We start from the raw sequence: 12,276 nt of genomic DNA on the forward strand, positions 1-12,276 counted from the left end.
ATTGTTGGCAACAGAGCCTATGTTTACACGGGACACAGGATGTTGAGCTGTGAACAAGTATTTTTATGTCTCTATCAACGTTCCAGTCAGCTGATGGACTAGCATTTTGCTCTTCATGTTTACATGGACTGATAATTGTGAACACGTGTTTGCATGAATGCTTTTTCAATTATCGGTCCATGTAAATGGACCTTAAAGTGGGTGGGCAAAGTTCATAGGTGGCTTGGAGCAGTACAAAATAAGCGTAAGGTCATGTTCAGTATTTGGTCAGTATTTTAAATCAGTTTTTCTAAGCCAAAACCAGGAGTGGGTGAAAAATGCAGAAGCGGTGCCCTTGTTTCTATTATACTTTTCTTCTGATTGTTCCACTTCTGATTTTTTGGCTTATAAATACTGAGTTAAGATACTAAACATGTGAATGTGGCCTAAAATGAACACACTAGGTTTTACCTACTGTCAGCCTCCTACATCAGGTGCGCGCTGCTCCATGGTTTGAGCTTGCACAGGAAGAGGAGACTACTCATTCTTCCAGCAGTGACTACACCGGTCAGATGACTTCAGCAGCACATCATCAGATGTCTTATTATAATGCGCTACCGTTAATCACAGGACGCAACATTCTGGTGCTTCCTGTCTCTGCGCAGTCCATGGAGCAGCCTACGCTGGATCGAGGCAGGTACCAGTAGTTGAGTATTATTAAGTTTTTGGGTTTTTTACATATCCCCTGGGCAAACGTTTATTTTGCTCTGACAACCCCTTTAAGGATAAATATAAATAATTGCTCTCTACCATTAGGGCCTAAAGGAGTTACTGAGAAACTGGAGGTCACATTGGCACATCTTATAAGTTGTCCTCCTGCTCATTGCACTAAACATCATTCTGAAGATTCAGGGTGGGATTCTCAGATGGTAGTATCCAACCTCTAACACGTTACTGATTTCAAAATAGTTCTACAAAGAGATCTTAAGACCTTTATCCTCACATATAACTTACCAAGACAGGTTTTCTTATCTGTGTGCAGTTTGAAGCCAGCTCGACAACTGCAATAATGTCCACCAATGTGATTGTGGCAGAAGTGGTCACATATCTCTACGTCTTCATCTTGTTTTTCACACTCGTCGATATCTATAGAAAATCAGACATATTTTTGTTTATTACTAGTTTTTGATCCATACACTGAGCAGAAATATCCGTGTGCCAGGACATTGTTTGCGGCATTGCTAAACATTGGAGAGGGTTGCGGGAATGATGAGGCAACCAACAAACTCATTTCTGAAAGATTTTTTTTTTGTGGGGGGTGATAGTTTAGATAGGTTCACCCCCTTGATTTTTTTTTCAGTAGTGAGGTACATAGGTTCCTATGCTACCATTTCTCTCTAGTATCGGTACTGACTGTATTTTGTTGATTTGCCTTTGGGAGTACAGTTGACTTCAGCAGAATTAAGAAAAGGCGCTGCAAGTTACAGGTTCTACAGGATTAGAAAAATTTTGGTAAGAAAACATTTTTTTCCAAAATGTATGGTAGTGCATTAGGATCCCATTCACTCCAGCACCTCTGAGCTTGCCATGTTTGGTGCCATTTTTGCAACACACAAGTCATGTTTTCTAATTCTGCACAACAGCTTCTATGTATTTTATCTAGGCTCTGCAGTTGGGAGATAAATGGCGCTTTTAGATGCCTAATATTTGTTATTGCCCCTTGGACATCGTTATCTATGACACCAAATTAGGTGTTGGTTCCTTACCTTCAGCTGCGTAGAAAGCCTCAAAGCCCGTGAACTCTTTCTCGTTGGAGAAGTCACTTATGAAGGTCACAGTCATCTGATTATTCAGGGAGTAATAGGGCAAATTTTCCGGGGCTTTCTCAGTGTCTGTAGACTCTGTGCCACAGAAATGAGCCACCACTTTGTCCTGCGACGTAAGCTGAGGATTGAAGGCACTGCCTGTTAGTATCATGCAAGCAAATCAGTGTTTAATAAGTCATTTCCTCTTGTAAGAATAAGTGCAATGCAAATGTGCTCTATTGATGGGCACACTGGAAAACAAAGGAGCTGGACACAAACTGTGGTCAAAACCAATGCCAGGCCTGATGGAGCGGAGAATGTCACAGGGCTTCTCTCTTTGGTGTCCATATTACACAGTCTCAGTGCAGTAGGTATAGCTAAGTTCCCTAACAAACAGGCAATCCCCACATGTATTCAGGTTGTCTAGCAGCCACAAATCATGCAGCTGCGGGGACTCAAGCATGATCTACCAGCACATCCAAGTTACTCTGAGATCACCCGAGCATGCTTGGAAAACTCGAGTAACGAGCACACTCGCTCATCACTAGTAATGATCAGATCAGAAGCAGCTGAAATAGAGCTTCATGTTTTGACCAGAATAGAGTTGTTAACCTCTTCAGCACCAGAAGAAACTAAATCCATTTAATATGGGAGACAAATCACACCATTTGTAAAGAAGACCTGAGATTCATTACCCAACGTGACACCCTCTTGACAGTGCCTTTCATTTATGAATCAGTTCTTGCTTTGACATCAAAACTATTAAAAAAATTAAAAAAAGCACACCTGAATGTCGAATCACACTAATGTAGCCCGGGGCGTTAGCCATAGGCAAGGTAAGTGTCTTTTATACCCTGTACCCTGTGTGTGGACTTGTGCTGTGGGGGCGCTACACCCTTGCAGGCTGAACGTTAGTGATGACTTTGATTGGCATGGACCAGATGATGTGGACTTCAATGAGCGAGACCACCAATTGAAAATAAACTCTTTACTTAATGACAACTTTGTGGGAATTGTATCCAGTAGGTAGGGGGTACACATCTTTATGAACGTTTCCTTCACAATACACAGCATTTCTCATGTTAGTCTCCATACTTGCTCGTTCTCTATCTTCCCTGTTTCACTCTACATCACCACAGCCAGGCTCAGTACTACAGTCCAGTTAGTGGGAGTCCTATTCTTACCACGCAGTTCCACATCTTCTTTCCCCTCTAGGGAACTATGTTGCTAGTATGGCTGGTACTTATTTCCTCTGTAGCTGATGCTTTGGAATTCCCGCCCATGGCACTCTTTATCTCATGTACTCTGACCCGTCTTGGCCCTTTAGCTCTCTTGAGTTATGAACTCTGATCCGTAATGCTAGGTGTCCTCTCTAAGGACTCATCTCTGATGCAGCATTCTTTTTTTTTTTGTCACTTTATTTTTACCCCCTTCCCGACCTGTGACACAGCGTATGCCTCATGAAAGTCGGTGCCAATCCGACCTGTGACGCATATGCTGTGTCACAGAATGATCGCGTTCCTGCAAGTCGGGTGAAATGGTTAACTCTAATTTCACCTGACCTGCAGGGACAGGGGGAGTGGTATTTGAGCCCGGGGGGTGGCTTCGCGCCCACTGTGGCTACGATCGCTCTGATTGGCTGTTGAAAGTGACGTTTCACTTTCAATCAGAGCAATCATAATATTTCACCAATCAAAATTGGTGAAATATTACAATCCAGCCATGGCTGATGCTACAATATCATTGGCCATGGCTGGAGACCACGATCTGCCGCCGATCCACCGCTCCCGTCCATAATAAAACATAATAAAATGAAGAAAATATATTTACTTTTATTTTGCCACTAGGGTTAGGTTTAGAACTAGGGTTATGGTTACAAGTAGGGTTAGAATTAGGCTATGTGCACACTGTGCGGATTTGGCTGCGGATCCGCAGCGGATTGGCCACTGCGGATTCGTAGCAGTTTTCCATCAAATTTACCGTACAATGTAAACCTATGGAAAACCAAATCCACTGTGCCCATGGTGCGGCAAATACCGCATGGAAACGCTGCGTTGTATTTTCTGCAGCATGTCAATTCTTTGTGCAGATTCCGCAGCGTTTTACCCGTTCCTCAGTAGGAATCCGCATGTGAAATCCGCACAAAAAACACTGGAAATCCACGGGAAATCCGCAGGTAAAACGCAGTGCATTTTAGCTGCGGATTTTTCAAAAACTGTGGAAAAATCCTCACACGAATCTGCAACGTGGGCACATAACCTTCGGGTTGGAATTAGGGTTAGAGTTGGAAATAGGGTTAAGATTAGGGTTAGGGGTGTGTTAGGATTAGGCTTGTGGTTAGGGTTAGGGGTGTGTTGGGGTTAGGGTTGGGATTAGGGCTAGGGGTGTGTTGGGGTTGGGGGGTGTGGTGGGGTTAGGGCTGTGATTAAGGTTATGGTTAGAGTTGGGATTAGGGTAGGGGTGTGTTGGGGTTAGTGTTGGAGTTAGAATTGAGGGGTTTCCACTGTTTAGGCACATCAGGGGTCTCCAAACGCAACATGGCGCCACCATTGATTCCAGCCAATCTTACGTTCAAAAAAATCAAATGGTGCTCCCTCCTTTCCGAGCCTCGACGTGCGCCCACAGTGGTTTACCCAAACATAAAGGGCATAAGCGTACTCAGGAAAAATTGCACAACAACTTTGGGGGTCTAATTTCTCTTGTTAACCTTGGGAAAATAACAAAATGGGGGCTAAAATCTTATTTTTGTGGAAAAATGATTTTTTTATTTTCACAGCTCTGCGTTATAAACTTCTGTGAAGCACTTGGGGGTTCAAAGTGCTCACCACACATTCAGATAAGTTCCTTGGGGGGGTCTAGTTTCCAAAATGGGGTCACTTGTAGGGGGTTTCTACTGTTTAGGCACATCAGGGGCTCTGCAAACGTAACATGACGCCCGCAGACCATTCCATCAAAGTCTGCATTTCAAAACGTCACTACTTCCCTTCCGAGCCCTGACGTGTTCCCAAACAGTGGTTTACCCAAACATATGGGGCATAAGCGTACTCAGGAAAAATTGCACAACAACTTTGGGGGTCTAATTTCTCCTGTTAACCTTGGGAAAATAACAAAATGGGGGCTAAAAACTTATTTTTGTGGAAAAATGATTTTTCTATTTTCACAGCTCTGCGTTATAAACTTCTGTGAAGCACTTGGGGGTTCAAAGTGCTCATCGCACATCTAGATTAGTTCCTTGGGAGGTCTAGTTTCCAAAATGGGGTCACTTGTGGGGGAGTTCCAATGTTTAGGCACACAGGGGCTCTCCAAACGCGACATGGTGTCCACTAATGATTGGAGCTAATTTTTCATTCAAAAGTCAAATGCCACTCCTTCCCTTCCGAGCCTTGCCGTGTGCCCAAGCAGTGGTTTACCTCCACATGTGAGGTATCCGTGTACTCAGGAGAAATTGCCCAACAAATTTTAGGATCCATTTTATCCTGTTGCCCATGTGAAAATGAAAACATTCAGGCTAAAAGAAATTGTGAAAAATTTTTTTACGGATCACTTTGTGAAGCATCTGGGGGTTCAAAGTGCTCACTATGCATCTAGATAAGTTCCTTGCGGGGTCTAGTTTCCAAAATGGGGTCACTTGTGGGGGAGCTCCAATATTTAGGCACACAGGGGCTCTCCAAACGCGACATGGTGTCCGCTAAAGATTGGAGACAATTTTTCATTCAAAAAGTCAAATGGCGCTCCTTCCCTTCCGAGCCCTGTCGTGCGTCCAAACAGTGGTTACCCCCCACATATGGGGTATTGGCATACTCAGGACAAATTGTACAGTAACCAGTTTCTCGTTTTACCCTTGGGAAAATAAAAAAAAATTGTTGCTAAAAGATCATTTTTGGGACTAAAAAGTGAAATGTTCATTTTTTCCTTCCATGTTGCTTCTGCTGCGAAGCACCTGACCTGAAGGGTTAATAAACTTCTTGAATGTGGTTTTGAGCACCTTGAGGGGTGCAGTTTTTAGAATGCTGTTAATTTTGGGTATTTTCAGCCATATAGACCCCTCAAACTGACTTCAAATGTGAGGTGGTCCCTAAAAAAATGGTTTTGTAAATTTTGTTGTAAAAAAGAGAAATCGCTGGTCAAATTTTAACCCTTATAACTTCCTAGCAAAAAAAAAATTGGTTTCCAAAATTATGCTGATGTAAAGTATACATGTGGGAAATGTTATTTATTACCGTATATACTCGAGTATAAGCCGACCCGAGTATAAGCCGACCCCCCTAATTTTGCCACAAAAAAACTGGGAAAACTTATTGACTAGAGTATAAGCCTAGGGTGGAAATGCAGCATTTACCGGTGAATTTCAAAAATAAAAATAGATCATTCTTGCCCCATAGCTGTGCCATATAGTGCTCTGCACCGTTCATTATTGCCCCATAGCTGTGCCATATAGTGCTCTGCACCGTTCATATTTCCCCATAGCTGTGCCATATAGTGCTCTGCACCGTTCATATTTCCCCATAGCTGTGCCATATAGTGCTCTGCACCGTTCATATTTCCCCATAGCTGTGCCATATAGTGCTCCGCACCGTTCATAATTGCCCCATAGCTGTGCCATATAGTGCTCTGCACCGTTCATTATTGCCCCATAGCTGTGCCATATAGTGCTCTGCACCGTTCATTATTGCCCCATAGCTGTGCCATATAGTGCTCTGCACCATTCATATTTCCCCATAGCTGTGCCATATAGTGCTCTGCACCGTTCGTATTGCCCCATAGCTGTGCCATATAGTGCTCTGCACCGTTCATATTTCCCCATAGCTATGCCATATAGTGCTCTGCACCGTTCATATTGCCCCATAGCTCTGCCATATAGTGCTCTGCACCGTTCATTATTGCCCCATAGCTGTGCCATATAGTGCCCTGCACCGTTCATATTGCCCCATAGCTCTGCCATATAGTGCTCTGCACCGTTTATATTGCCCCATAGCTCTGCCATATAGTGCTCTGCACCGTTCATTATTGCCCCATAGCAGTGCCATATAGTGCTCTGCACCGTTCATTATTGCCCCATAGCTGTGCCATATAGTGCTCTGCACCGTTCATTATTACCCCATAGCTGTGCCATATAGTGCTCTGCACCGTTCATATATCCCCATAGCTGTGCCATATAGTGCTCTGCACCGTTCATATTTCCCCATAGCTGTGCCCCATATAGTGCTCTGCCCCGTTCATATTTCCCCATAGCTGTGCCCCATATAGTGCTCTGCACTGTTCATATTTCGCCATAGATGCTCCACATATATCTGTGCCATTACTGCTGCTGCTGCAATAAAAAAAAAAAAAAAGCCATACTCACCTCTCTTGCTTGCAGCTCCCAGCGTCCGGTCCCGGCGTCTCTCCGCTCTGACTGATCAGGCCGCGCACACTATATGCGTCATCGCGCCCTCTGACCTGCACAGTCAGTGCAGATAGACGCCGGGAAGATGGAGCGGCGCCCGGCGGCTGGAACGTGGACAGGTAAATATGCGATACTTATCTGGTCCCGGCGTCCGGCTTCTTCTCCCGGACAGCTGTCTTCGGTGCCGCAGCTTCTTCCTTTATCAGCGGTCACCGGCACCGCTGATTAGAGAAATGAATATGTGGCTCCACCCCTGTGGGAGGTGGAGCCGCTTATTCATTTCTCTAATGAGCGGTCCCACGTGACCGCTGAACAGTGGAAGAGCTGCAGCACCGAAGACCGTGGGACAGGCGGGGAGCGCCAGGATCGCTGGAAGCAGGTAAGTATGCCTCAGCGCCCTCACCCGCTGACCCTGCCACCCACCTTGACTCGAGTATAAGCCGAGAGGGGCACTTTGAGCCCAAAAATTTGGGCTGAAAATCTCGGCTTTTACTCGAGTATATACGGTAACTATTTTGTGTCACATAACAGTCTGGTTTAACAGAATAAAAATTCTAAATTTGAAAATTGCAAAATTTTCAAAATTTTTGCCAAATTTCCTAGTTTTTCACAAATAAACACAAAAATTGTTGACCTAAATTTACTACTAACATGAAGCCCAATATGTCACGAAAAAACAATCTGAGAATCGCTAGGATCCGTTGAAGCGTTCCTGAGTTATTACCTCATAAAGGGACACTGGTCAGAATTGCAAAAAATGGCTAGGTCATTAAGGTCAAAAGAGGCTGGGTCATGAAGGGGTTAATAGAATCTCGCCAGACCAGACCTTAGGTCTTCTTTTTACGCACTGTGTGCCCAATATGAGTATCCCTTCACATTAAGGCTATGTGCACACCTTGCGTCGGGTCCCTGCGGGTTCTCCCGCAGCGGATTTGATAAATCTGCAGGGCAAAACAACTGCGGTTCTCCCTGCAGATTTATCGCGGTTTGTTCCACGTTTTCCGCTGCGGGTTTCCGCCTATACTATTGATGCTGCATATGCAGCAATATGCAGCATCAATAGTAATGTTAAAAATAATAAAAATTGGTTATACTCACCCTCTGATGTCCGGATCTCCTGGGCGCTGCACCCGGCGGTCCGGTTCCAAAGATGCTGTGGGAGAAGGACCCTTCGTGACGTCACGGTCATGTGACCGCGACGTCACCGCAGGTCCTGGTCGCACAGCAACTCTGACCGGACGGCCGCGTGCAGCGCCCAGGAGCTCCGGACATCAGAGGGTGAGTATAACCAGATTTTTTAAACCCCAAATATGGTTCCCAGGGCCTGGAGGAGAGTCTCCTCTCCTCCACCCCGGGTACCACCCGCACATTATCCGCTTACTTCCCGCAACGTGGGCACAGCCCCATGCGGGAAGTAAGCGGTTCAATGTATTCCTATGGGTGCAGAATCGCAGCGATTCTGCACAAAGAAGTGACATGCTGCGGGTTGTAAACCGCTGCGTTCCCGCGCGGTTTTTCCCGCAGCATGTGCACAGCGGTTTGCGGTTTCCATAGGGTTTATATGTTACTGTAAACGCTATGGAAACTGCTGCGGACCCGCAGCATCAAAATCGCGGCGGTTCCGCGGTAAAAACCGCTAAGTGTGAATATAGCCTAAAACTTCCTACTCTGGGCTAGTCTCCACCATTAAGTCTAACTCCCCCTACTGTTGGGCAGAACACACAACCAATGCTATTAAATGCACATCACCGTTCATATTACACAATATATTAACACACATGTTCTTCACAGGGGAACGTGTGCAGTATGTCCATTTCCTACAATACCTTAGTGGCCTATTTAGTCTAGTCAATAATAGAGGAATGAGTGATCGGAAGTACACTTATTACCAATTATCGATCACTGTAAACATGCTGGCAATCATCTGACAAGCAAAATGCTCGTTCTCTGTGTGTTCTCTTATCAAATCTCACATTTTTTTAAAGGTTTGTTCTTGATCTTGATGCATTATTACGCCGTTTGGCTTCAAAATGTTTAATAATAATAATCTATTTTTAATTAGTGGGAAAAATTCATCAAATGTTCATCATCGTAGAATCATATATGGTTTGTAATTCTGGCTGAACAAGTCAGCGAGCGATTGCCAATCGGCTGGTTTTTAGCCGATCCGTGGTCGTTTAACAAAACAATTTCACTGAAATTATATATATGGTGAGAATAGCAGGTTTTTTTATTTTTTTTATTTTTAACATTAGATCTTTGTACTATTGATGCCGGATAGGCAGCATCAATAGTAAAAACTTGGTCACACAGGGTTAATAGCGGCGGTAACGGAGTGAGTTACCCGCAGCATAACGTGGTCCGTTACCACTGACATTAACCCTGTGTGAGCGGTGACTGGAGGGGAGTATGGAGCGGGCACTGACTGCGGGGAGTGTGGAGCGGGTGCCGGGGACACTGACTGCAGGGGAGTAGGGAGGGACTTATCGGACTGTGGCCGTCGCTGATTGGTCGCGGCAGCCATGACAGGCAGCTGGCGAGACCAATCAGCGACTTGCATTTCCATGACAGACAGAGGCCGCAACCAATGAATATCCGAGCCAGACAGAAAGACAAAAGGACAGACGGAAGTGACCCTTAGACAATTATATAGTAGATGCAACAGATGGCCTCATGTTTCGTCTATTTTTCGACGGATTCGTCGGTCAGCTACTCGGATCCGCTGAAAAAACGGATCCATCACATCAGGTTTTCACAATCTGCTACGGATCAGTTTTCTCAACATTCGACGGATTGTGACTGATGGCAAAAAACTGATGTGTGAAAGCAGCCTTACTGTTTTTTCGTTTACTTCCAGTGACTAACAATGTATTGTGACGCACAGGTGCATAGCGGATACATTGTATTGGAACTGTATAAACAATTCACATGTGCGCACATCACTTGACCGGACAGAGTGATAATCGTTCAAGGAGATTTTTCAATTCATTGTATGGAATCCTTCGCTAGTCTGTAGACAGATTGTCACTGCTATTATTCTTCTCCCCCGCATTTCCCAAGCTTCGTACCTTGACATAATCATATTCACATAAATAGGACAATTCCACATTGAAGTGCGTGAAATAAATCTTGATCCGGTGTCCTTCAGGAACTCTTATATCCCACGTGATATTCTGATCGTTGGGGTATGGTTTCACGAACCCAGGAGAGGAGATCCTTCCAAACAGACCGGTTAATTCGATGCAGTATCCATAACAGTGGAATACGGTGGCGAGTACTAGAAAATGCCACAATCTGCAAACCGAGAAACTACCATGATATAATGATAGGTGATTGACCATTGGAAGGACGTGTTATATATACGGACAAGCAAATAGATCAATTTTAGTGTTTAAAACCCATACAGTAACCTACTACCTTTTAAGAAATTGGGACACTGAGTACAGATACAATTTTCCAGCCTGTAAATTACAATAGAATTGATTGCTATGAATTTGCATGAAGAGGAAACCCACAATATCAAATGAAAAATACCCGGGGAGTGAGTTCTCAAAGGCAAAGGAACAACAAGTTGTTTTTCTTCATTTGTATCACTTACAAGTGCTTCTCACAAAATTAGAATATCATCAAAAAGTTAATTTATTTCAGTTCTTCAATGCAAAAAGTGAAACTCGTATACTATATAGTCATTACAAACAGAGTGATCTATTTCAAGTGTTTATTTCTGTTAATGTTGATGATTAGCAATAATAATTTGGCACTCAACTCATGAAAATCCGATGAAGGAAACTTTTGCAGTCCAAAAAATTAGGGTACAACGTTAGACGTTCCTCAGGATACCGACTGCTTAAGGTACCGTATATTTGAATGGGTCACAATGTAGATGGAGGACCAGCAAGGAAAAATATCCCTACAGTGGCATCATATGTCCATAAGAATAAAGGAATGGATCCAATGTCTGCTAAGCAAGTGACTTTTTTTTATGCACTGTGCTGCGGGTGATTAGGATATCACGTAGAAGTCTGGAATAAAACGGGACTGTGGTGGATAGTGGTAGTATGCAGGCACCCAAGGCGGTATCCGCCTGCAAGATGAGACACCAGACCGAACAATGCAGACGAGCTGAAGGCTGCAATCAAAGCAACCTGGGCTTCCATAACACCTCAGCAGTACCACAGACTGATCGCCTCCATGCCTCGCCACATTGATGCAAAAGGAGCCGAGACCAAGTACTGAGAGCATTTACTGATCACACATTTCAGAAGGCCAACATTTTGGATTTTAAAATAATTTTTCAAGCTGGTGTTATAAAGTATTCTAATTTACTAAGATAATGACTTTTGGGTTTTCATTGGCCGTAAGCCATAATCATCAACATTAACAGAAATAAACACTTGAAATAGATCACTCTGTGTAATGACTCTATATAATGTGTTTCACTTTTTGTATTTGAAGATCTGAAATAAATAAACTTTTTGATGATATTCTAATTTTGTGAGAAGCACCTGTATTAATTTTGGATATTTAAGTTGTGAACTTTCATAAGAGTTTAGAAATATTTGCAAAGTATATATTCTGTCAATCTAAGGCCCTGATTTGTTTTAAGAAACAAAAACATGTAAAAAAAAAAAAGGGAAAAAAAGGATAGTGATATTTCCATTTTACTGGAGTAAATTCGTTATCACTAATTATTGGCCATTTATGGATTTCCTGGAGTCAAAATGTGAAAAATAAGAGGGGCAACATTGTCTTCTGACTCTAGAGCCCTGACTATAACAATGCAAACCAATACCATGCTACATTGGGAGAATATATGCGCTTTAAGTACAGAATGATGGTGTTCACTTGCCTCATGTTGACTGTTCCCCGTTAGTCTCCTCTCTGCTTCTAGTCTTGTTTGTTCCCGTTATACCTTTGCTCCGTGTCACAGACCTGAGAGGCTAGTGACCTCGCTGATTTGTTTTGTTTAGGATGGGCTCTTCCAAAGTTTACCTTTTTTAGTTTTGCGATGTTATTTCTGAGAACTGTATGCAATTTTGAAAAGGAAAAATAAACATCTACTGGTAAAACTTCAGCCACATTCCCATAGAATGGCAGCAGATATGG

General features: G+C 43.5%; 1 protein-coding gene across 1 annotated transcript in view; it reads right to left on the bottom strand.

The window, feature by feature from the left end:
• The window catches only part of MASP2 (MBL associated serine protease 2), a 53,967-nt gene extending 41,898 nt beyond the window's left edge, over positions 1-12,069 (bottom strand). Inside the window, exons 1-4 of the mRNA XM_069741024.1 lie at positions 12,020-12,069; positions 10,239-10,464; positions 1,746-1,923; positions 994-1,125 (exon numbers count right to left, since the gene is read on the bottom strand). Of these exons, the coding sequence (XP_069597125.1) occupies positions 994-1,125; positions 1,746-1,923; positions 10,239-10,464; positions 12,020-12,024 (541 nt within the window). The 5' untranslated portion in view covers positions 12,025-12,069. The remainder of the gene's footprint in view (positions 1-993; positions 1,126-1,745; positions 1,924-10,238; positions 10,465-12,019) is intronic.
• Positions 12,070-12,276: the final 207 nt, after the last annotated feature.

The sequence above is a fragment of the Ranitomeya imitator genome, chromosome 10, assembly GCF_032444005.1.
Source record: "Ranitomeya imitator isolate aRanImi1 chromosome 10, aRanImi1.pri, whole genome shotgun sequence".
In the NCBI taxonomy this organism is placed as follows: Eukaryota; Metazoa; Chordata; class Amphibia; order Anura; family Dendrobatidae; genus Ranitomeya; species Ranitomeya imitator.